This window comes from Schistocerca gregaria, chromosome 1, assembly GCF_023897955.1.
Source record: "Schistocerca gregaria isolate iqSchGreg1 chromosome 1, iqSchGreg1.2, whole genome shotgun sequence".
Classification (NCBI taxonomy): domain Eukaryota; kingdom Metazoa; phylum Arthropoda; class Insecta; order Orthoptera; family Acrididae; genus Schistocerca; species Schistocerca gregaria.
Window position 1 is genome coordinate 727,694,729 of NC_064920.1, and position 26,942 is coordinate 727,721,670.

A 26,942-nucleotide genomic window follows, 5' to 3' on the forward strand; every position below is an offset into this window, starting at 1 on the left:
AAGTGCAGGATCTGTCACTACTTGGCCATGTGGCTGTGAGTGCCATGTCAGTGGTGGATCTAGGTGTCCTATACAGTGTGGATGGGGGCCAGGGAGGACTCAGAGTTGTACTAATCCCCAAAACCAACAAGTTTGTGGTGTTGTCTTTCACTGAAACAGAAACAGTGGGAGTCACTTGGTCCAGTGTCAAGAGGAGACAAACACAAAAGGGTAGGGTCTGTTAATCATCAGCAGTTCAAACCTGTAGCAAATGATGATACCCATTTGGGCAATGGCTGCAAGGGCTTAGAAAGGACACCAGGTGCTCTCATTATGTATACGTGGTGCCCTCAGGGTCTCATTCAACATGTTGAAGAGGCTATTCCAGCAACCATTGAAGGAACAGGGTGTAACCAAATGCAGATTGTGGCACATGTTTTAATAAATGATGCCTGTTGTCTGGGCTTCGAGGTCTTACTTCGGTCATTCCAGCAATTGGCAGAGAAAGTTGAGGAGGCCAGCCTTGTGCATGGAGTTTAGCAAAGTACACAATTTGCATTGTTTCTCCAGAACTAATCTAGACCCTTTGGTTCTGAGTTGAGTGGAAGAAACTGAACCAGAGGCTTTTGTGACAAGCTATGCTGTGACTTGGTGGACTTGCATCGTAGGGTTGAGAACTGTAGGTGCCCCCTAAATGAGTTAGGTTTGCACTACACATCAGAGGCTGCTACTCAGGTAGTTGACTGTGTGTGGTGTGCGCACAAGGTTTTCTTTTTTAGATTAGACAACTCTCTATCCAGTGCAGATAACAACAGCTGTAAGAAACCCAGAAGTATCAGTGTGAGATCGAAAGAAATGCCTCCCACAAGTGAGAGTATTAAAATCCTAATGGTTAACTGCTGAAGCATTCACAAAAACATGCCAGAGATTGAAGCACTCCTGCAAACCAGTGAAGCTGACATAATATTAGGTACAAAAAGCTGGTTGAAACCTGAAATTGATAGATGCGAGATTTTTGGGAAAAATTTAAGTGTGTTCCGAAAGGGTAGGCGAATGGGAAATGGCAGTGGTGTATTTGTTGCAGCAGACAAGAAAGTCAAATCCACAAAGATAGAAACAGAAGCTGCATGTGAGACTGTTTGGGCAAAACATAGTATCAAAGGTGGGCACGAAATGAAACTCCTAAAGGAACAGAGATTACTGCATAATAGATACAAAACAAAGTGTAGGGCTATAGAGAAAGATACTAAATGAAACACATTTAGCTGTCAAGAGAGTAATGTGTGACCCCTTAATTGACTGCCTTAATAGAATATTGTCCAATGTATTTCACAAAACCCAAAGAAATTCTGGTTGCTTATAGAGGTTGTTAGTGGCATTGAAGTTGGTGTCCAGTCTTTAGCAAATGAGACAGGAACTGAAATTGAGGGTAGCAAAGCAAAAGCTGAAATGCTTAACACTGCTTTCAAATGTTCATTTACAAAGTAAAACCCAGGAGAATTGTCCCAATTAATCCTTGTACCATTGGAAAGATGAGTGAAATAAGTATTATTGTCAGTGGTATTGAGACAGTGGAAATCATTAAAATTTAACAAAACTACAGGGTCCAGTGGAATCCCTGTCAGATTCTGTACTGAATATTTGGCTGAGTTAGCCCCTATTCTACATATAAAATATCGTAGCTGTGCCAGTTCATGTGAAATAGCACAGGGCTCACCTATCTACGAAAAGAGTAGTAGAAATGATCCACAAAATTACCATCTAGTATCCTTGACACCTATTTGTTGCAGAATCTTAGAATATATTCTGACATCAATCATAATGAGGTATCTTGAAGAGAATGGCTTCCTCAGTGACAACGAGCATGGGTCTCGAAAACATCAATCATGTGAAACCTAACTGGCAGTTTTCTCACACGACCTACTGAAAGCTTTGGCTCAAGTTAGTCAGATAGATGCAGTGTTTCTTGATTTCCAAAAAGCATTTGACTCAGTATCACACCTATGCTTATTCTCAAAAGTACAATCATTTAGGTTATCACGTGAAAATTGTAACTGGATTGAGGTCTTTTTGTTAAGTAGGGCACAGCATGTTACCTTAGATGGAGAGTCATATGCAGAATTAACTTCAGGTGTGCCCCAGGGAAGTGTGTTGGGACCCTTGTTGTTCATATTGTAGATTGATGACCTTTCAGACAATATTAATATTAAAATCAGGCTTTTAGCAGAAGATGGAGTTATGTATAATGAAGTACGATCTGAGAGAAGCTGCATAAATATTCAATCAGATTTTGATAAGATTTCACAGAGTTTCAAAGACTAGCAATTTGATTTAAATTTTCAGAAATGTAGAACTGTGCACAAAACACGTAGCATGCTATGACTAATGACTATAATATCAGTGAGTCAATTAAGGATATGAAACAGAATGATGAAGTGGGTCAGTAATAGGTACAGCAGGCGGTAGACGTCAGTTTCTTTGTAGAATACTTGGTAAGTGCACTCAGCCTACAAAGGAGATTGCTTACAAATCATTTGTGTGACCAGTTACAGAATTTTGCTCAAGTGTGTGGGACCTGTACCAAGTAGATCTGACAGGGGATACTGAATGTCTACAGAGAAGGGCAGCAGCAGCAGGAATGGTCACAGGTTTGTTTGATGCATGGAAGAGTATCACAGATATCACAGAGACACTGAAGGAACTGAACTGGAAGACTCTTGAAGATAGACATAAACCATCCCAAGAAAGTCTATCAACAAGGTTCCAAGAACCGCTTTAAGTGATGAAGACTACTACAACCCCTTATGTATCGCTCACATAGGGATCATGAGGATAAGATGAGAATAATTACTGCATGCTCAGAGGCATTGTAACAGTCATCCTTCCCATGTTCCATATGTGAATGGTGTAGGAAGAAACTCTAATAGCTGGTGCAATGGGATGTACCATCTGCCATGCACTTTATGGTGGTTTGTCGAGTGCAGATGTGGATGCACTTGTTTGGGACATAAAAGTTATATGCTGATTGTTTACTTACTGCTATTCAAGCATATAGAACAGTTTTGATAGCAGCATTCACTCATTATTGGCTGCTTTCAAACTCTATGTACTTAACTTCTTACTCCAAATATTTCTTTCTTACACTGCTCACTGCTACCATGTGCCTATAAACTTCCATAAAGGTTACATGTTGAGTTGCAGACAAGCACAGTGAAAAGACAGTAACATGTTAGCTTTCAGCCAAAGACCTTGTCAGAAAAAAGTAAACACACACACACACACACACACACACACACACACACACACACACACACACACAGAGAGAGAGAGAGAGAGAGAGAGAGAGAGAGAGAGAGAGAGAGAGAGAGGGAGAGAGAGATTCACACAAACAAGCACAATTCACACACACACATGACCAGCATCTCCAGCAGCTCAGACGGGAATGCCTGGATACTTTAACTCTTTTGTGTTAAGAAGAACTCATTTGTTATTTACTTCTTTTTAACTTGAATTTGCACAAAACAAGACTTTGACCTGACGATCACAGTTGAACTTGGCTTGATCCACAAAATTTGGCAGTCAAAGATGATCTTATGGGATTAAACCATTAACTTCATTATTATTATGATAAAAAGTTCCAAAGTATCACTTTTTATCACTGGTTGCTGTATTTTTACAGTGAAATGTTATCCATGGCCACAGAGCTCAACAGTCCAAATAAAATGGACAAATTGTTATTTAGCATTTCTATTCTGGTTTATTTAGTATATTTTTATAAAACTTCTGTTGTCCCAGATTTTTTTTTCCTTCTGATATAATGAAATGATCCTTACACGAGTCGATCCACTTAAAAAAAAAAAAAGAAAGAAAAGAAAAGAAAACAAATTAATAAAATAAAATAAGAAGCCAATTTTACTCATTTTCATGGACAACTCGCGCTTGGCCAAAAATTTGATTATGGCACAATTGTTTTCACTAGAAAGGTTTGTGAGACCATTTCCTTCTATCTTCTATGGATTCAGGTTCACGTATTGACATAGTTAACGAAAGCACTCTGTTCATATTCTTTGGTTCCTTATCTCAATACAGCAAACTTAGAAAATACTCTATTTATTTAAGTAGAAAAACTCACATCCTACATTTTAATTTAAATCAAATAAATGAGAATACATGGACTTCAACATGACTTTTTTTCCTATATATACTGGTAGGGTAGTCATCATGAAAGTTTCAATTTTATTTAAGATTTTTATGGTACCTTCACTAAACCAGTGTCCATTTAAACAAATTACTCCATCGTTTTTAAACTTACACAAAAAAGTTGCAGTTTGTCTATTTCTGAACTTTATCATTTGAGTATCCAGTATTTAAACCATTTGCATTACAGCGCATGATATATTTAACATTTTGAAACTCGTACAAAAAAGTTGCAGTTAATCTATTTTAGAGCGTTCGTCACTCAAGTATTCAGTATTTAAACCATTTACATTACAGTGCATGATATATATATATTTCCAATTTTATTAATAGTTCTAGGTGTACTATTGTTTGGTAGATGTTTGTCCATTAACATCCTCATCAGCACTTGTCAGTTTCCATAATTTCTTCTGATGTGACAAGTATTAATGAACATTTTGTGAAATATTTTGGAATCTAGTTTGTATAGATGTAAACTATCTTTCTTCAGATGTCTATTACTTTAAAATTTATTAGTACCTGCCATAAGAAAAAAGTAACTGGATTTTGGGGAGAAGAGAGAACTGTTACAGCTGTCTGCAGGTGAAATAGGATGATAGGTATAGAAGTTCAAACTCTTGCAGAATAACATTTTTGAATTCACTGAGGCAGGTGGACAACAACACTCAACAGATCCTTCTGATACCTATAAGCTATTCCTTAATGTCAGAACACTCATGATATCATTCGTTCCCTTCTTAAAGTTAATATTTTACATGTATTATGTCCCGTGTTGATTTTGCAGAGAACTACTTCATTTTTTACCTTGTCTGTCCATTTAATATCAAGCATCCTTATTTAAAATCACATCTTAGATGCTTGGAGTCTCTGGTTTTCCAGTTGTTCCACAGTCCATGTTTCAGTATCACCCCTATTATAATACAGTATGTGATCAAAAGTATCCGGACGCCTGGCTGAAAATGACTTACAAGTTCGTGGCACCCTCCATCAGTAATGCTGCAATTCAGTATGGTGTTGGCCCACCCTTAGCCTTGGTGACAGCTTCCACTCTCGCAGGCATACATTCAGTCAGGTGCTCAAAGATTTCTTTGGGAATGGCAGCCCTTTCTTCACAGAGTGCTGCACTGATGTTGGTCGGTGAGGCCTGGCATGAAGTCGGCATTCCAAAACATCCAAAAGGTGTTCTATAGGAGTCAGGTCAGGACTCGCTGCGGGAAAGTCCATCGCAGAGGTGTTATTGTCGTGCAACCACTCCACCACAGGCCGTGCACTGTGAACAGGTACTCGATCGTCTTGAAAGATGCAATCGCCATCCCCGAATTGCTCTTCAACAGTGGGAAGCAAGAAGGTGCTTAAAACATCAATGTAAGCCTGTGCTGTGATAGCGCCAAGCAGAACAACAAAGGAGTGCAAGCCCACTCCATGAAAAAGACGACCACATCATAACACCACCACCTCCAAATTTTACTATTGGCACTACACACGCTGGCAGATGATGTTCACTGGGCATTTACCATACCCACACCCTGCAATTGGATTGCCACATGGTGTACAGTGATTCGTCACTCCACACAACGGTTTTCCACTATTCAATCGTCTGATGTTTATGCTCCTTACACCAAGCGAGGCATCGTTTAGCATTTACTGGTGTGATTTATGGCTTATGAGCAGCTGCTCGACCGTGAAATCCATGTTATCTCACCTCCCGCCTAACTGTCATAGTCCTTGCAGTGGATCCTGATGAAGTTTGTAATTTCTGTGTGATGGTCTGGATAGATGTATGCCTATTACACATTACGACCCTTTTCAACTGTTGGCAGTCTATCAGTCAATAGGCTTGGTCGGCCTTGTGCTGTAAGTGTCCCTTCACGTTTCCACTTCACTATCACATCAGAAACAGTGGACCTAGTTATGTTTAGGAGTGTGGAAATCTCACGTAAAGACATATGACTTAAGTGACACCCAATCGCCTGACAACTTCGAAGTCTGTGAGTTCTGCAGAGCGCCCCATTCAGCTCTCTCATGATGTTCTGAGGTCGCTGATGTGGAGTACCTGGCAGTAGATGGCAGCACAATGCACCTAATATGAGAAACGTACGTTTTTGGGGGTTTCCTTTTGATCACATAGTTTAAGTGCCCATCAGTGTACACACAAAGTTAGTTGTTGAATTAAGATATGAGTTAGATACTAACATTTTTAGAACTTCAGGTATTTGGAATTTGTTTGACACTAATACAATCTGCTAAAACCATTATGTGACACATTATTACATAAACAGACTGGCTATTCATTTTTGTACTTGAACATACGGTAGATATATTTTTACATATCAACCCATATATGAAAATACATTTCACATTCACCCAAGTGAAGCTTATGATTTTCTCTTATAAGGTGCTGTTGATTTTCCACATCACTCAGTGTTTTGGAAGTCAGATGCTGAAAGAATTACTCCATCATTCAAGTCTGAGGATAGACTAAAAATGTGCAGAAATAGTGTTGATGCAGCTGCCCTGCTGGATTCTGAGATGAAGGCACTCTCATCAAGGCAAGAAAAGGTTTTGGAGGACTTGGCAAGAAGTATTCATGAAGGTAAGAATTAGACTTTAGGCCAAAGGAGTATATGGTATAGAGCAAACACTTCATTGTACCATTCAGGTACTCATGTAAACATACAGGAATTTAGGCCACTTGTGGGGAGGGGAGTACTATGAGCTAACAAGCCTCAGCTCTGTATTACAGGATTGCAGTCTACACCTGCTATCTGTGCTTCTACAAAAGCAGACAGGACAGTTGATCATACAAATTAGCAACTTGACAGATGGCCATATGGATTACCAATTCATTCGGAGTCATACCTCAACCCCATAATGGACGAGCGTTGGTTTCTTTGCTCATTCCAAAATTATAAAACAAAACATGAGCACTGCACAACATGAAGCAGAGCAGAGAACACACATCATAATCTTGTAGTTACTGCAAAATTGCTTGCTGAGATTGGCAGTGTCCAATTGTGATAGTTCAGGCCCAACGTCTACCTACACGACCATAGTTCAAAACATCTACCAGCCAAAACTGCCACATTGAAGTGTCTGCACTATAACAGTGCCATCAATTTACAGTGTAACTGTTTCCATACGGCATGGTTTAGAAGAATAAGCTGAGCAAGTTAAAACTTAAATTATATACATTTGTTGTTTTTATCATTAAAATTTTAAGATTTTCACCTTAGTTATCACGTATAAATGGTATTTCATGACAAATATTTGACAAGAACAGTTTTAACTAAAAGAATAAAAATTAAGAAAGACAGTTTTCTGTAAACTGTCCTCAGATGAATTTTCCTCACTTACTGCTATCCTGTTAGGTATTTTCATTTACTAATAAAACGCCGTCTGAGTGCTGATAGATGAATATTCAGAAATTAATGTTTGTTGTTGGTTTAAGACCTTATTTGCATACACATATCTGTTCAAGTTAGTAATGTAAGTAGAAAGTCAACAATAGCTTTATACAACTGCTTTCCACCTTAAACCTTCGTAAAGCTAAATGCCTTGGGGAATATGCAATCAGAACAGAGCTACGCAACACCTTTGTGATACACTTCAAGAGCATATCGAGGCAGTTTCCTTTACTTAAAATGTCACCAATCCATTCCCAGTACGTTACTCTAATGTGCGAGGGAGAAGCCACTTGTGACAAATGTGGTAAGGCTGCTCACACAGGCGTTGTTCACTCTTCCCCTCCAGAGTGTGTTAATTGCCCTGTGGATCATTCTTCCTGGAATAGAGGCTGTGGCATCTACTTTGAGGAAAGGAATAGTATCCATATTGTGAGGGCAAAAATAATCTAAAAGACTGTGCAGCCTCCAACTTTCACTACTTCATTTGCTTCAGCTCTTAAAAAGCATATTCTGAAAGTCAGTGCCTCTATACAAAGGGGGATTGCCAGTGTTGTTACTAATATGCATGTTTGTCAGTGCCATTGTAAAACTACTGTTATTCCTGAGGCCAAAGCTCCCCCTAAACATCAGGAAAGTCACAGCTGCTGATATTTAAGAGCTTCTGGCACCTAAAAGGGCAGACTTCAGCAAATAGGCCAGCACCACCACTACCAGTACCAACACCAATACCAAAACCACTACCACGGAGGTTTCTGCGAAACCTCCTCAGGTGAACAAATGACATTTGAAGCATCAGATGCAAATGCAAAAGAACACAGGCCATAATCCATCAGACTATGTAGACCTCGTTCCTCTCTGACAGTTCTAATGATTTGTATACAACACAATAAAAAGTCTCCCTGGGGGAACCACCTAACCACCAGACCAATCTTCCATTTGTTGCAGGTTCCCCATCCCATCAGAAAGACAGAGTGAAAGAAAAGTCTTGCAGATAAATGGCTCCATTAATGGGTCGAGGATGCATGTGGAGGAACTGAAACTCTTGGCTAAGGAACATTCCCTATGCTTGTGTTTACAAGAAACACATTTTAAACCTATGGATACCCCCATGCTGTGGCACCATATCCTCCACCACAAGTATGAATTGGTTAGGGAAAGGGCTAATTTGGGGAGGGGGAGTAGCTGTGTTGTTCAGTAACATACCCCACTCCTCTACTCTATCCCTGGTTACTGATCTGAAAGCAGTTACTGTTTGAGTTTATGTGGGTCACAAGATTGTTGCACACGCTTTCACATGAAGTGACAGATTCTCAGATCTTATGGAGCAACTCCCCTGACCATTTCTCCCTCTGGAAGAGTTCAGTCCCCAGAATGTATTATAAGGTTCATACTCTACTTGCCTAGGCTCACGATTTAGAGAGCCTCATGATGTCTCAACACATGCAGTTCCACTCCTTTCTTTGCTGCTACTGTGTGGTCCTCAAGACTCTGCACAGTAGGAAGTAACTGATAACCTACATTCCAGTGACCACTTTCCACTCTGCATTCACCTACCAGATGGAGCAATCCTTGAAAGAAAGCTGTCGAAATGGTTGATAAACAGAGCTAAATAGACACTGTTCAGTCAGTGACTGTGTTTGAACACCAGAGCAGGATCCAGATTGGGTGGAGAACATCGCACCTGTGATCTACCATGTCATTGACTTATCCATCCCAAAGTCCTCAGATCATTTTAGAAAGCAGCCCGTTCCATGGTGGGCAGCTGCCTGCCACTGTGCAATTCAAATCAGGTGTGCAGCTCTGCAACAATTTTAAGTGCCTCCCAATAACAGAAAGTCTGCAGCTCGTGGTCTCGCGGTAGCCTTCTTGCTTCCTCAGCTCGGGGTCCCGGGTTTGATTCCCGGAGGGGTCAGGGATTTTCACCTGTCTCGAGGTGACTGGGTGTTGTTGTGTCATCTTCATCATCACCTTTATTCATCCACATTATGATTGGAGGAAGGCAATGGCAAACCACCTCCACTAGAACCTTGCCTAGTACAGTGATACGAGTCACCCGCGTCGTCACCTACGCTCTGTCAAGGAGTATGGGACTTCATCATCATCAGTAACAGAAAATCTTGCAGCCTTTTGAGTAATGAGAGCCAGAGCTCCACACACCATCAAGGAGACGAAGAAAAAGTCATGACAAGTGTTCCTGGACTTTCTTAACTGTTCTACCAGTTCTGCAAAAGTATGGAAAGCCATCAAGAGGATTTCCAGTAAATGCAGTCAGTTACCTACAGCAGCAGTGCTGCAATGGGTATCTCCAAACAATAACTGGAGACATCGCCCAGACAATGATAGAGGATTCTGCAATGACCACTGCCACTGCCAGTCAAGTTTAAGAATTCCACCAGTGCACTGTCACCATGGAGAGGGGCGACTGGACTTCAGGTCCAACAATTTTGGATCCTCCAGCTGCCCTTTCGCCATGTAGGGTCTGAATTCGGCACTATCTGTGTCTCATAATACTGCATCCAGTCATGACCAAATCTGATGCAGCATAGTGCAACACTTACTAACATCATCAGACAAAATCCTCTTAAAATGTTCAGATTTGATAATGCAGACAAGACACTATCCCAACTTGTGAAGGGATGCAATTTTAATACTTCCCCTCAAACAAGGAAATAACCGAACATTTGAAAGTAGTTACTGGTATGTCGCCTTAATGAGCTGTGTAGGAAAGACCTTGGAGCTAATAGTCAGCCATCATCTTGTCTGGATATTAGAGAACATCTCCTTAGCCACTCTCAACAGTTTGACCCTGTTAGAGATGACTATCGAGCAAGCTTTCCTACGTAAACAGCATTTTACAGGAATAATCTTCGATATCAGTAAGGTATATGACACTACTTGGAGCCCCAAAACTCTAGGACTGCACCTCCAGTGGGGCTTTCATGGCCAACTCTCCGTATTCATTCAGTCCTTCATATTTAAACACTGTTTTAATTACTGAAACATGCTGTCAGATAATTTTTAGCTGAAGAATGGTGTTGCTTAGGAAAGTTTTAAAGTGTTACCCTCTTTGCCATAACCATTCACATTATGACATCTGTGGTAATAACTCCTGTGCCATGCTCCTCGTTTCTGGACAATTTTGCAGCTGCATCTGATAAAGTCAGCAACTCAGCTATTGTGTAGCTCCTTCTTCCAGCCATGCAGTTGAGAGGAGCCTCCAATGTGTGGTTCTTGTGGCATACAGGTCACAATGCAACACATTTTAGGAGACTGTGTTTTATATTCAGACTAGAGAGCAGCAGTTTATTTGATGACTAATTTGCCCTGTATTTTAACTGATAGTCAAATGAAAGTTTAAGGTTTTGTGAAATGTCTGACTTGATTCCCCAACTTTTTTGGAGATATTTTTAATTAGCCATCAGGGTGTTAGGGCCTCTCCATGTGTTCAGTAGGTGATCAGCCAGTTACATTTCCCTGTGTACTTATTTTAGCTTTCTTCTTATATGACTTGTGTTTTAATTGTCATTTTTATGGTATTTTAAAAGCTCTGAGCCAGTGTGGTTGTGCGGATGACAGAGAGAGATGTTGGTACCATGAGTGATGTTGGGAGAGCTACTGTGTTCTTGTGGAATACGTGGTCTTCCTTGTTTTATGGCATTTTAACCAAATTTGTTCGTAGTAATATTTGCAAACTGCTTTGTTACTGTCATAAGGTATTACTGCATGACACTTCTATTGTGTGTGTGCGTGGGTTTTTTTTTTTTTTTTTTTTTTTTTTTTTTTTTTTTTTTTTTTTTTTTTACTGGCCTTTTTTCTTTTGGACTTCTTTTAACATCTCCCCCCCCCCCCCACCCCTCCTCTCTCTCTCTCTCTCTCTCTCTCTCTCTCTCTCTCTCTCTCTCTCTCTCTCTCTCTCTCTCTCTCTCTCACGCGCGTGCGCGCACGCACGCACACTGATATACGTACCACATCATTTCCATAAATTCTCAAGGGAGACAAAACTTGTCTCTTGTGAAGAGCAGAGTGAAACTGTTTCCATCGGTGAGAACCATTCCTATCGTCATGTGTGGAACTTTCCTGTTTTATTCCAGGTGGCTCCTGGAAGGAATAATTCAAGAAAATTCAATATTTACAATTAAATTATACATCTGGTGCAGTAATAAATTTTTGTTCATGAATGCCCCTTAGAAAAGGCTGTAGTCCGTCTTTTACCCTTCCTTTTGTTGCATCATGTATGCTTCCTTCTCAGTAGTCACTTGTTCACATACTTCATTGATCATCTATTGATATTACATACCTATTATGTTTTAAAAATATTAATTCTTGCTGGGCCTTTTCTAAATTTTAAATCAAATGTAGACTTTGCAGTCTTAGCTACATTTCAGTTAAACAAGTGACCTCATTTCATAATATGTATATACTTGAATACTTGTCCCAAAATACAATAGTTTAATTATAATTAGTGTTGCAACATCTCAGGTTTTCTCAGTGGATTGATTAATGGTGTGCTTTGAATATTCTGCTTAGTTATTATTTTCATTTTATGCACATTATTTCGATGACCAACCTAGTCATCTTCTTCAGGTGCTGAGAGTTTTGCCGTTGTGTGTACTTTCTGACTGGACTCCAGGCAGCAAGTACACAACAGCAAAACTTCCAACACTCAGAGAAGATGGTTTGTTTGGTCATTAAGATATAGTGCATAAAATGGAAACAATAACTTGGCAGAACAACTGGAAGTTTGTCTGTAATTGTAAGTAGTGTATCTGTGATTTTTGTCAAAAAAGTACTCTTGCATTTATAGAGCGCATAGAGGGCACCACCATTCGTCTCGTGATGCCAACGGTATGTCTATCTTTGGAAGGCGTCATTATTCTTGATTAAGAGTAATCAATTGTCATTCTGCTGGTGCAACGTCGACATCCATATTTTGTCCAACTTTAAAACTTCCTCTTTTCTATTGAAATTGTTGTGGTGATTGTGAATTTCTATTGCTTCTCTTTGATTGATTGGTTTGGGAGATTAAAGGGACCAGACTGCGACGGTCATTGGTCCTATGGCTTCTCTATACATGCGCGCATTATAATGGGATGTTGCGCTAGAACGCTTGTCTCATTAAATTTAATTTCATGATTCCCATCTTGAAAAACATGTTCAGCTACAGCCGATTTTTCGATGTGTCCTAAGCGACAGTTTCTTTGATGTTCGGCTAAACGAGTGTTTACACTTCTTTTCGTTGTTCCATTATATACTTGTCCACAGCTGCATGGAATTTTGTATACCCCAGGTGTTGCTAGGGAATGTCGGGCGTCTTTTGCAGTTCTTAAATATTCGTTAATCTTCTTGGTGGATCTGAAGATTGTTTCGATCCCATACTTGGCCAGAACTTTCCCGACACAGTCCGTAATCTTATTAATAAATGGTAGGAAAACTTTTCCATAGGTGACCGTTGTTGCTTTGGACTTCTGGCTTCTTTTCTTCTTTGATGGAGGGCTCGATCAATTTCCTTGCTTGTATATCCGTTTTTGATGAAGGCTGACCGTAGGTGATTCAGTTCATCTTATAAGTAAACCGGCTCGCAGATTCAATGGCCTACAGAAAGGCAGAGGTGAAACATCAGTCACTGGCAACTCTCGAACTGTGATTAACATGTCTGGGAGAGAATTAACAAAAGAAGAACATTCAGTTCTGTTGAAAGGAGGAAACTTTGCAGTCACGCCACTAAAGGTTCCTACGGAGGACATTACAGCAAATGTGGAGGCAGGTATCCGTTTGTTGCCATCACACTCCGCGGATGTAATCAGGACTGAAACAGCCAGAATATTACGCTGAGCGAATCCACCTACCAGCAGTTTGTCTCAATCGGAAAGGAAGGCACTGAGGGAGATCAATGCTGATAAGAGCATTATTGTACTTGCAGCTGATAAAAGAAATGCTTTGGTTTTGCTGAACACCGAAGATTATCAGAAGAAGATTAGTGACCTTTTGGATCCTACTACGTACAAAAAGCTTCAAAAGGATCCTACAACCAAAATTATGAGAAATATCAATCAACTGGTGAAACAATCTTCTCTTTCTTCGGATGATAAAAAACAACTCTGCAAAACAGAAGCTTATCCACCCAGACTTTATGGACTCCCAAAGGGGCATAAACCACAGGTCCCGTTGAGACCGATTGTGAGTGCCATAGGATCTCCAACACAAGAGGTGGCCAGATATCTCGCCTGCATGCTGCAACCACACATTGGCAGAACGGACAGTTACATAAAAAACTCGTGATATTCTTGTGAACTTCGATGTAGTGTCATTGTTTACCATGGTACCTGCAAACGAAGCTATTTCATATATAGCAGATATTTTTACAACTGACATAGCGGCTTTATTTAAACACTGCCACACGACAACTTATTTCCAGTATAACAACGAGTTTTACGGACAGATCGACGGGGTGGCGATGGGAAGCCCTCTCAGCCCAGTTGTTGCCAATTTATTTATGGAGATCTTTGAACAGCGAGTGCTGCAGACTGCCAGTAAAAAGCCTGCTATATGGTACCGCTATGTTGATGACACATTTGTAGTGTGGACTCATGGTGAAGGAGAGTTGGATGTCTTCTTGGTGCACCTGAACAGTATTAACCTGAAGATACAGTTTACGATGGAGAAAGACAGCAATGGTCAACTCAATTTCCTGGATGTGTCGGTAATTAAACAGGTGGATGGGACGCTGGGCCACAAGGTATATAGAAAGAACACTCACACGAATCGACACCTCCACAAGCAATCTAACCATCATTGTAGGCAAAAAAGAGGTGTCATTAAAACCTTGGTGGACAGAGCCAACAAAATCTGCAAGCCGGCTTACTTACAAGATGAACTGAATCACCTATGGTCAGTCTTCATTACAAACGGATATACAAGCAAGGAAATTGATCGAGACCTCCATCAAAGAAGTAAAGAAGCCAGAAGTCCAAAGCAACAATGGTCACCTACTGGAAAAGTTTTCCTACTGTTTATTAATAAGGTTACGGACTGTGTTGGGAAAGTTCCGGCCAAGTATGGGATCGAAACAATCTTCAGACCAACCAAGAAGATTAAGGAATATTTAAGAGCTGCAAAAGACGCCCGACATCCTCTAGCAACACCTGGGATATACAAAATTCCATGCAATTGTGGACAAGTATATATTGGAACAACAAAGAGAAGTATAAACACCCGCTTAGCCTAACATAAAAGAAACTGTCGCTTAGGACACATCTAAAAATCTTCCGTAGCTGAGCATGTTTTTCGAGATGGGAATCATGAAATTAAATTTAACGAGACAAGCGTTCTAGCATGTACGCATGTACGCATCTATAGAGAAGCAATAGAAATTCACAAACACCACAACAATTTCAATAGAAAAGAGGAAGTTTTAAAGTTGGACAAAATATGGATGTCGACGTTGTGCCAGCAGAATGACAATAGATTACGCTTAATCGAGAATGATACCGTTGGCATCACATGACAAATGGTGGTGCCCTCTATGCGCTCTATAAATGCGAGAGTACCTGGAACCTCAGTGGCAGTAGCCGGATGACCTCAGAAGATGTCTCCCGCAGATGGAGACGAAATGTCAGGTGGAAATTTTATACATCCACCACAGCCTCTCAGCCCAGAAGTTTTAACTGAAGACAACACCGGCTGTGAAAGCCTACATTGTATGAAAAACAAAAATAGTTTATAACTCTAATATAAGGAAAATTACATGTTTGTATCCCTTCTACCGCAATATTGCTGATCCAGTTTTCAAGCGGTGTGACCTATTGACTGTCGGAGGCAAACATTAACTGACATACTTCCCCCTCCCCTCCCTCCCTTAACTTTATAGTTTCCAGATGTATTGCTCATTACTTCCACTCATGCTGAATGAAATAGGGAGACACAACTTGTCTCTTGTGAAGAGCAGAGTGAAACTGTTTCTATTGGTGAGATGACCATAAAATTTCTGTTTCCCAACCAGTATTTTCAATTTCAGGAATTCCGGATATATCTAATACACTCCTGGAAATGGAAAAAAGAACACATTGACACCGCTGTGTCAGACCCACCATACTTGCTCCGGACACTGCGAGAGGGCTGTACAAGCAATGATCACACGCATGGCACAGCGGACACACCAGGAACCGCAGTGTTGGCCGTCGAATGGCGCTAGCTGCGCAGCATTTGTGCACCATCGCCGTCAGTGTCAGCCAGTTTGCCGTGGCATACGGAGCTCCATCACAGTCTTTAACACTGGTAGCATGCCGCGACAGCGTGGACGTGAACCGTATGTGCAGTTGACGGACTTTGAGCGAGGGCGTATAGTGGGCATGCGGGAGGCCGGGTGGACGTACCGCTGAATTGCTCAACACGTGGGGTGTGAGGTCTCCACAGTACATCGATGTTGTCGCCAGTGGTCTGCGGAGGGTGCACGTGCCCGTCGACCTGGGACCGGACCGCAGCGACGCACGGATGCACGCCAAGACCGTAGGATCCTACGCAGTGCCGTAGGGGACCGCACCGCCACTTCCCAGCAAATTAGGGACACTGTTGCTCCTGGGGTATCGGCGAGGACCATTCGCAACCGTCTCCATGAAGCTGGGCTACGGTCCCGCACACCGTTAGGCCGTCTTCCGCTCACGCCGCAACATCGTGCAGCCCGCCTCCAGTGGTGTCGCGACAGGCGTGAATGGAGGGACGAATGGAGACGTGTCGTCTTCAGCGATGAGAGTTGCTTCTGCCTTGGTGCCAATGATGGTCGTATGCGTGCTTGGCGCCGTGCAGGTGAGCGCCACAATCAGGACTGCATACGACCGAGGCACACAGGGCCAACACCCGGCATCATGGTGTTGGGAGCGATCTCCTACACTGGCCGTACACCTCTGGTGATCGTCGAGGGGACACTGAATAGTGCACGGTACATCCAAACCGTCATCGAACCCATCGTTCTACCATTCCTAGACCGGCAAGGGAACTTGCTGTTCCAACAGGACAATGCACGTCCACATGTATCCCGTGCCACCCAACGTGCTCTAGAAGGTGTAAGTCAACTACCCTGGCCAGCAAGATCTCCGGATCTGTCCCCCATTGAGCATGTTTGGGACTGGATGAAGCGTCGTCTCACGCGGTCTGCACGTCCAGCATGAACGCTGGTCCAACTGAGGCGCCAGGTGGAAATGGCATGGCAAGCCGTTCCACAGGACTACATCCAGCATCTCTACGATCGTCTCCATGGGAGAATAGCAGCCTGCATTGCTGCGAAAGGTGGATATACACTGTACTAGTGCCGACATTGTGCATGCTCTGTTGCCTGTGTCTATGTGCCCTTGGTTCTGTCAGTGTGATCATGTGATGTATCTGACCCCAGGAATGTGTCAATAAAGTTTCCCCTTCCTGGGACAATGAATTCACGGTGTTCTTATTTCAATTTCCAGGAGTGTATTTTCTGAAAATATAGATAAATTACTTCTCCAATGAAGGAAATTATTATTCAAATTTGGTCACGTAAAGGCCAATAATGGCTTGTCCTGTGTACCACATTCATAGATCTGAAACAATTAAGGATTGAATTATAGTTGTACGCTATAAACAAGGATTAATTACTTGTAATGCTACTTCTGTAGCTTTGTAGGTTTCATTTTGAGAAACAAGATGCCCCTATAGTTTTTTTGGTGCGAATACTAATAATACATTGTCTAATTAAGCAGTAGGGCTTTCATCTGATGACAGTCTTTGTGCCATAGAGAACAGTCTGATGTCTGCATCACTATTACTGTTTTATTGTCAGTAGTTTCCTCAACAAAAAAATCATTACATATGTTATGTAAGGGGATATTGATAAGGCATCCATCTATCAAAATAAGTAAGGGAGTAATTTGATGGTACACTATGTAATCACTAATAACTGGACACCTATTAGTGGACGTTAATATGGTGTGTGTACCTTTCACTTTTATGACAACTTGAAGTCTGCAGGGACACTTTTGTTGATGTGTCTGAATGTCTATGGAGGATTGGCAACCTGTTCTTCCTCAAGAACTGAAGCCAGAGAAGGTAATGGCGTCTGGAGCGAAGTCATTATTCTAACTCGCACCAGATCTGTTCCATTGGTTTCAGGTTGGGAGTCTGTCCAGACTGGTGAATAGGGATGTGGAAATGGAAATCTATTAATAATTGCTTAAATAATTGGAAATATTGATTGGAAAAAATAGTTGAGAAAATTTTGAAGGTGATTTACGAGTCTGTGTACAATTTTGGGTGAAGTTTAACTGATAACAATATCAACAGACTGTGTATGTCAATAAACATAATTTGGCATTATGTACTGCTGCTTCCAGTAGTGTACAATACTAAATAATCAATGCAACCATTCAATTGTCAAGTGTCTATAAGTTCTTAAACTCACAAAGCACAATATTTTTGATATAAGTAAACCAAGTTCAATAGGTACCTATCAAATCTGTATCATTACCTACACATTAATTCCATTGTGTTTAGTATTGAGTGTGACAATATTTATGCAGTAATGCTCCTCCAGATACAGTGTTAATTATACTTATCTGCACCGAGCCTCTTGATGCAGGATCTCGGTGGCGAATGAAATGATGAAGAGTTAGGAGCCGAACTTAACAACTGTGCAAATAAATATTCCCTTTCTAATAACTTTTATAATACTTCTAAGAATGGTTAAAATACACATTTTTAACACTGTTGGTATGACAGATCCAAATATACATTGACGTGCTACCACGTCCCGAAACAAAAGGGTTGAAGTCACACGGAGGTGCACAGTGGCTGAGCTTATTTCCCTTTTAGAGGTTTGATAATCCTGACTGGTATGGACATAGCCTTTATTTTCAGCCATTGGAGTTATCCTGAATGGTTATCAATTTATATGGGCATGTCAGATTCTTATATTTCAAGGTTTGAAGAAATCAGCAGTATTAGGATAAGTTTTCTCTCATAACAAAGTGCATTCTCCCATTATTGTAAGTCAGCATCTTCACAATGTTCAGCTTGTGAAGTATGCACGCACAGCCCAACGTCCATTATCGCAGTTCATGCTCGCATGTCCAGTACAAGGACAGTGTGTCCCCATGTTGTGCGTTCACAGTGATTTGCACTGCACAAATTCATGAAGCTTGTGTTCAGTGGCGTGATCCTTTGTGAAATCTTTGATGCGGTGACAACTGGTTTCCATATCAGTGGCCTGAGGAATTTATTTCACCTTGTTGCTCTCACTTATTCATTGGGGAGACAGCCATACATCAGACATCTGTTGACGAGGTAAGTTCCTTGTTGAGCACAGAAAATTCATGTTACATGAAGTATTGCCATTTTTAGTCAACCACGCACACACCCACATATTGTTTTAACACATATACACTTAACACTTTGCAGTCAGGTTTCGTACGTTTTTCCACTTTGTTTTTGAGCGGCTTTCATACAGTTGCATTACATAAAGATTCTGTAGTGTGCTTTCCACATACTGTACACATAACATAACAAAATAAGATACAATTACAAAATACACTTATCCTATTCATTTGCTGACATGCCATTATCGTCACTTATATATTTGGAGTCTGTAACATATTCTCTCCCCTTTTTATATATAGGGTCATTACTTGTCAGTTGGTTTTAGGACATTTTGTCAGATTTCATTTTCATTACATTCTTTGCTTCCAATTATATGAGTACATATTTTACTCTCATTTGGTTATACATGCTTCATATAACATTTATGCAATAATAGATTCTGTTTTCATTTATGGCATATATTGACATTCGCTTCATTTCAATTTTCAGTGACTCCTTGTTGGGGCATATTTATCAGTTCAAAAAGAATCAAAGAAATGAACAGTAGTTGCTACAGTAGTTGCTACGCACCGCTGGGATAACTACACGTGGTCTCGTCTCTAGCATTCTCCAGAAAAGATCTGCACACTACAGGGCTGTGGAAATTCCACAGAAAGGCTTTTATTCAGTTACATCTCGTTAATAGACTTAACTGTGATCCCAAGAACAAAATAATTTGTTATTTCTAAGCACAACTCTGATCTTATGATACCAATCATGATGATGATGATGATGATGATGATGATGATGTCGAGGTCCCATACTCCGAGGAGCGTAGGGGACGATGCGGGAGACTCGCACCGCTGTTCTAGGCAAGGTCCTAGTGGAGGTGGTTTGCCATTGCCTTCCTCCGACCGTAATGAGGATGAATGATGATGATGAAGAATCGTATCAAATACTAATTCAGTGTTTAAAAGTACAGTTCAGTATTTACTTGTTATGTTCATTGTATAAAGGGTAACCATTTCATGTGCTGAGGCTTACAGAGTTGTATCATCAATATGAAATGTTACATATAATAAGCGTAAAACAGTGTTTACATAAGTAACAAACATGCTTAAAAATTTCAATCTAATTCAGGTGTTTAATATTTTAATGCATAGTCGACGGTCACAGTAGTTAGCTAGGTTTGAACCCCTTGCTTATTTGGTAGTACTCAACCTTGGTTCAGCATTGTGACATGTTGTTTTCTTCTTCACATACTTTCACACTATCCCCCTCATACGTATCAAAAAATTAAAACTATATTTACATGTGGTGTGGTCCTTTCTTATGTTTATATGGTACAGGATGTGTCATTGCATCGTCCCCTGAAAGAAAAATCGTAATACTCAGTAAAGACTAAATTTTCATAGATAAGTGTATAGTGCCTCGATGGCTACTAATACTTTCTTCATATATTCAACCATGTATTCATTCACTTCAGTGTGCAGTCATGTTATCACAAAACTTATTTCATGTCATATATGCGTCTCTACTTCCCATATAAGTCTGAAAGATAAAGTGTATTAGAGGCATGGTGCGACCTTTTTTACCTTCAGCAAGACTTTTCTCGTCTATCAAGTATGATTAGTGCTTGCGCTTTCAGTACTTAAATCTGTAAATATGTAGATATAATAGCAGCTTAGCTTAAGTAAAAATCTCATAGTTTAGCATCCTTTTCCTGTGTATTTAATCCCTTAGCTTATATTTGTGTGTGTGTGTATTGTGTAGATAATCATTGTTTTAGTATAGACTCTCTCCTAATTTTCTATATGTCTGTTTATTTGATAGTTTTTACAAGTGCTAGTGTGGGCTATAGCTCATCAGGTTTGTTTGTTTTGGGTGCTCCAACACTTCCACCCGTGCCTGTCTGGCACACATGCACTTGTTATTTGTTGACCCTTGCTCCCCAATGCACATGCGCTGTGTTGCTCTGATACCACTAGTTTCGTGGTGAGTTGTGTATTGCATTGCACACTACCATGCATTTCACAAGTTCATTTATTTGTTTACAACTGGGCTATGCGCAAGACGAAGCATTGTATTTAGAGTATTGTCATCTCTAGACACATAAAAGTGAATTCAACCACTCATCTTATCATTTACACACGTAAGAAGAAAAAATACAAACGAAAATTTTCCTTAACAACTAACAACATAAAATCTGGAATGTGGCTTTCCAACAGCATAAATCTAATATTATTATACACATATACAACTTGCAGGATATACAGTCCTTCAACATATAAATGTTCTCAAGTCTTTGTGTGTTTGCGTGTACTGATCTGTGCATTCCCAGGTAGGGGACTTTAGTAATTATCTCTGGTCTAGTGTATAGTAGTTGCCACTAGCAGTTCAGTTTTCCAATTTTCATGGGTTCCCGATGTATTCTAAGTAACACCTTTTGTCCCACATAAAATTGTGTTGTACATTTCAACTTTCTGTCTTAAATTCATTTCCTTTCTTTAGCGCAGGTTTCAAGGTTGATTACTGCTTGTCATATTTTAGTGTCTAATGATAATTCCAAAGGTTTCTACCAATTGGACATAAGCTCATTTGGTGCTAATCCAGTAGTTGTGGGGAATATTGTTAACAACTTGTAAGAAGGAAGTGACACAGTCAATCCACTTGGTATGTTTACGAGGTATATAGATGCTTACAAACCTATTGAATTTCTTAAACAACCTTTCTATGGGGGATACTTCAGGATGATATTTGGATACTGCAGTGTGTTTGATTTGGTTAGAATCTACAAACTCTTACCTTTTACATCCAACAAAATATGCGGCATTATCTGTTAACATGACTTCTGGTTTTCCTACTCTTCCAAAACAATAAGCTACATCCAAGAACACTTTTTCTAGAGGATTTTTAGCCGCAATGGGATGTAGTTCAGTCTGTTGGGAGATCTTAGATTGTTTTGTTTTCTGGCAGACAATTAACTTGTGTGTGTGTGTGTGTGTGTGTGTGTGTGTGTGTGTGTGTGTGTGTAAGATAAAATCATCCACATATTCCTCTGGCAAACACATGTGCCAGTGTTCTTGTTTGTAATGGTTCCTATGTAGCAGAACACCTTTGTGAATAGTGAAAAACCTTTTTAACTTTTTATCACTGTTTTTCACAAGTTTTTCTCTTATCTTACTCCACCATGTGTCTTCCTGCTGTAATTGCTTCATGTGTTTACACATATGGACATAGAGTATGATTTCCATCAACACAGCTCTTATTTCGCCTTCCTGCTCTAAAAGACCGTTAGATTCCTCTAAGCCTTGTGGGAATCGAGAAAAAGCATCAGCAATTATGTTCTGCTTTCATTTTATTTACACTATTTCCAACTCGAATTCTTGAAGACACATACACCACCTGGCTATCCATCAGTGTAGCAATTTACAAATTAACAAAATCAATAGGGACTGATATTTGTTGACCCCAAAGGAAATTTCAAACTTTTAAAGGACCAAATTACAACCAAACCTTCCAACTCCTTAACTGAATACGAATGTTCAGGTTAGTATAAAGTGCGGCTGATGTAGCTAATTACTTTAGGGGTGTTTGTAATTACTTCAGGGATGAGTTTTCCCCTCTTCTTCTACCATTTGAAAAAGTCATGCACCCAAATTTTGAATACGTGTCGGTGCATAAACAAAAATCCTTCCTCATGTGTGTTTGAGATAAAACATTAGCATTTATCTGGTAATAAATATGCAACCTGTCACTTTTTTACGATTTATTCAACCATGAACATGTTTTCAAGCCACTGCAGGCTCATCATCAGATGGAGGTTTAGAAGAACATTATGTTGTGGACAAAGTGTAGCTAGATGCTGTGCTGGTGCTGCTGGCGGAAATGATGGAAATTTAGTAATTGGTGATGCAGCATTTACAGACCTGAAAGTTTTGTATGTTTTAGGTACTTACAATGCACTGTGGTATGGTATACATACCAGATTGCCTCTTACAATGTACATTATTAAACTGTGTACACAAATAAACACAGTATGTAGCTACGCTTGGTTCTACAATGATCGATAGAATGTAAATATTCAACATTTTTATAAAGAATATGGATACGGTAAATATTACAATTCACTATATAATAGTCTGTGGCAAGAGATACATTTATCATGGTACAAATATTACTAGTATAGATTTTACTTGTCTATAATTGTTGCTAGCTGCAGGAGTGTCTTTTATACAGGCAAAAAGTTTTTTAATATGAGTTAATGGTTATACAGAAGGTAAAAACTAGAGTCCGATATTTAATACATAATTAAAATTTTTTGTAAGTTACAGAATACCATAGTCATTACATGCCAAGAAGAACAAGATTTATGCAGGAAGATGAATATGTGTTGTTATTGTCATTTTTGTTGTTCTGGTGCCCAGATATCGTGGAAATTCTGGAAGAAAAGGTTTTGTGTTGACTCAGTTTGTGCAATCAGAATTTTTTGGGGTGATTTTAGTTTTTTGGTATAAATTTCTAATTGTTCAATGAGATCAATCTGTATTCCTTTCTCAGCAACATGTAGCACAGAACAATTGTCACTGATATCACCAACAGTGTGTTCTTGATGATCAATATGTGATGCAAAACTGGACTAATTTAAGTTTTCAAGCCGAAGGGCATCCATATGTTCTTTGTAGTGGGTTGCAAAATTTCTCCCTGTTTGGCCTATGCAGAAGCAAGCACAGGAGTGTGCGAGTTTGTAAAAGCCAGAATTTTTGTGCCAGACTCCAGTGAATTTATTATTGTGAACGATTTTATTTTGTAGCATATTGTCAGTGTGGAAGGATATTTTTATGTTGCTTGGTCTGAAAATATTTGCTAGTTTATATGACACTTTGCCAAGGAATGAAAGACAGACAAATTTTGGCATTTCTTTCTTGGTTTGTAATGGTGATGGTGGATGCTTGAGTTTACTTTGGATTTTTTCAACTAGGGTGTTTATCAGAGAGGCATTATAACAATTATTTTGGACTATAAATATAAGTATGTTCATTTCTTTACATGCATCTTCTACACTGATAGGGGTGCGGAGCATACGGTTTACAGATGACCTGAAGAAAGCAGTTTTATGTTTGTTTAGGTGGCATGAGGTATTGTTAATGGCAGTATCACTGGTAATGGGTTTTCTATATATTAGGAAGGTATACTTGTTATTGTGAGTGGAGATAGTCATGACAAGGAAGTTAATTCCTTCAGTGGTCTGGTGTTCAACTGTGAATTTGATATTTTGTTGCATTTTATTCATTTCATCTGCTAGGTTATTTAGTTCTTCTTTTGCACCATTGAAAAGTATTAGTGTGTCATCTACATATCTTTTATAATACAGAATTTTGTCAGTAAATTGTGGATCTGTTAAGAAGAAATCTTGTTCCATTTTAAGTATAAAAATCTCAGCAGGCAAGCCTGCAAGGCTGTTTCGCATTGCCAGACCATTGCTTTGCATGTAAAATTGGCCATTGAATGAAAAATCGTTATGTGAGAGGACTGTCATGAGTTCAAAAATTTCTGCATTGCTTAGCTTTTCGTATTTGATTATTCTTTTATGTTACTGTGAGACTGTATTTTCAGGGGGTATTGGTGTAGAGGTTTACTATGTCAAAGGAGGCAAATGTTGTTGATAAACTCAAAACTATTGTTAATTGAAAAGCTCACCATGAACACACTGTTGGTGATATCAGTGGCAGTCTTTCTGTGCTACACATTACTGAGAAAGGAATACAGATGGACCTCATTGAAAAACATTTACTGAAACGTAAAATCTGTACTAGTAATATTTGCACCATAATGTAATATATCTCTTGCCAAAGATTATTATGTAGTAAAGTGTAATATCTACCATATCCATATTCTTTGTAAAAACATCGAATATTTACATTCTGTGAATCATTGTAGGACCAAATGTAGCTAACTAATGTGTTTATTTGTGTACATAGCTTAATATGTACTTTATAATAAGCACTCTGATATTTATACCACAAGGCAGTGCACTGTAAGTACCTAAAACGAGAAAAACTTTTGGGTTCGTAAATATTTCATCACCGATTACTAAATTTCCATCATTTCTGCCACCAGCACGAGCACAGCATCTAGCTACACTTGGTCCACAACGTAATGTTCCTGTAAACCTCCATCTGATGATGAGCCTGCAGTGGCTTGAAAACATGTTCATGGTTAAATAAATCGTAAAAAAGCGACAGGTTGCATATTTATTACCAGATAAACGCCAGTTTAAACCACAGTCGCAGTTCATCATCCACAATGGATATACTAAAATAGTAGCATTTAATAAGGCTTGCTTGATGTTCTCAAAATTGGCTTGACATTGCTTGTCCCATAACCAAGGTCTATTTTTCTGGAGGAGATTGAGTAAAGCATCACTGTTCATAATTTGGTTAGGTATGAGTTCCCAAAAAAATGAGACTAGGGGTAAGTATGCCTTCAATTGCCACTTGTTTTGAGGAACAGGACAGTTCCTAATGGCATCAAGTTTTTTTAGGATCTGGCAGTATGTCTTCCGAAGATATTATGTGCCCTAAAAATTTTACCTTTGCTTGTGCGAAATTAGATTTCCTGAGATTTGCTGTTACTCCATGTTCAGAAAAGCAGTTCAGTACTTGTTGAATTAATCTTAGGCATTCTACCCAAGTGGGTGTGGTGACTAAAAGGTTATCCAAGTATACTGTTACCTTACTCAAAAGTTCGGGTCCTAGTACTTTGTCCAGAGCATAGGACATGTTCAATCCAAACAGTAATACTTGAAATTCTAAGTTCTTTCCTCTACATACGAAGGCAGTATATTCCGACTTTCTTCACATAGTTTTATTTGCCTATAAGAGAACAGGAGATCGTTTGTAGTAAGAAATTTAGCATTGTGGAAATTCATAAGCTGTTCCTATATAAATTGTGTACTGGTACAATGATCATCTTAATGTTAGGTGCGTTAAGGACCAAGCGCACCTTGCCATCTGGCCTACTCATGACCAAAATAGGACTACAATAACAGGAAAAAGATGGTTGTGTAATGCCCCATTCAAGTTTCCTGTTAATCTCTTTTCTTACTGCTTCCCTCATTGTCCATAGTATAGGGTGTGAAGTAGAACAAAAACTTTCATGAGGGCGTACTACCATTTTGTACACACAGTCCATAATGTTGTTGTTGTTGTTGTTGTCTTCAACCCCGAGACTGCTTTTATGGAGCTCTCCATGCTACTCTATCCTGTGCAAGCTTTTTCATCTCCCAGTACTTACTGCAACCTACATCCTTCTAAATCTGCTAAGTGTATTTATCTCTTGGTCTCCCTCTACAATTTTTACCCTCCATGCTGCCCTCCAATGCTAAATTTGTGAACCCCTCATGCCTCAGAACATGTCCTACCAACCGGTCCCTTCTTCTTGTCAAGTTGTACCACAAACTCCTCTTCTCCCCAATTCTATTCAATACCTCCTCATTAGTTACGTGATCTACCCATCTAATCTTCAGCATTCTTCTGTAGCACCACTATTCGAAAGCTTCTCTTCTTGTCTAAACTATTTATCGTCCATGTTTCACTTACATACATGGCTACACTCCATACAAATACTTTAAGAAACGACTTCCTTACACTTAAATCTATACTCGATGTTAACAAATTTTTCTTCATCAGATACACTTTCCTTGCCATTGCCAGTCTACATTTTATATCCTCTCTACTTCGACCATCATCAGTTATTTTGCTCCCCAAATAGCAAAACTCCTTTACTACTTTAAGTGTCTCATTTCCTAATCTAATTCCCTCAGCATCACCCGACGTAATTCGACTACATTCCATTATCCTCGCCTTGCTTTTGTTGATGTTCATCTTATACCCTCCTTTCAAGACACTGTCCATTCCGTTCAACTGCTTTTCCACGTCCTTTGCTGTCTCGGACAGTATTAAAATGTCATCGGCGAACCTCAAAGTTTTTTTTCTCCTCCATGGATTTTAATACCTACTCCAAATTTTTCTTTTGTATCCTTTA

At 39.6% G+C, this 26,942-nt stretch overlaps 1 protein-coding gene across 1 annotated transcript in view; it reads left to right on the forward strand.

Annotated features, from left to right (window-relative positions):
* The window catches only part of LOC126266846 (germinal-center associated nuclear protein), a 296,356-nt gene that overhangs the window by 246,878 nt on the left and 22,536 nt on the right, over positions 1-26,942 (forward strand). The window contains exon 25 of the mRNA XM_049971439.1: positions 6,572-6,769. Within this exon, the coding sequence (XP_049827396.1) occupies positions 6,572-6,769 (198 nt within the window). The remainder of the gene's footprint in view (positions 1-6,571; positions 6,770-26,942) is intronic.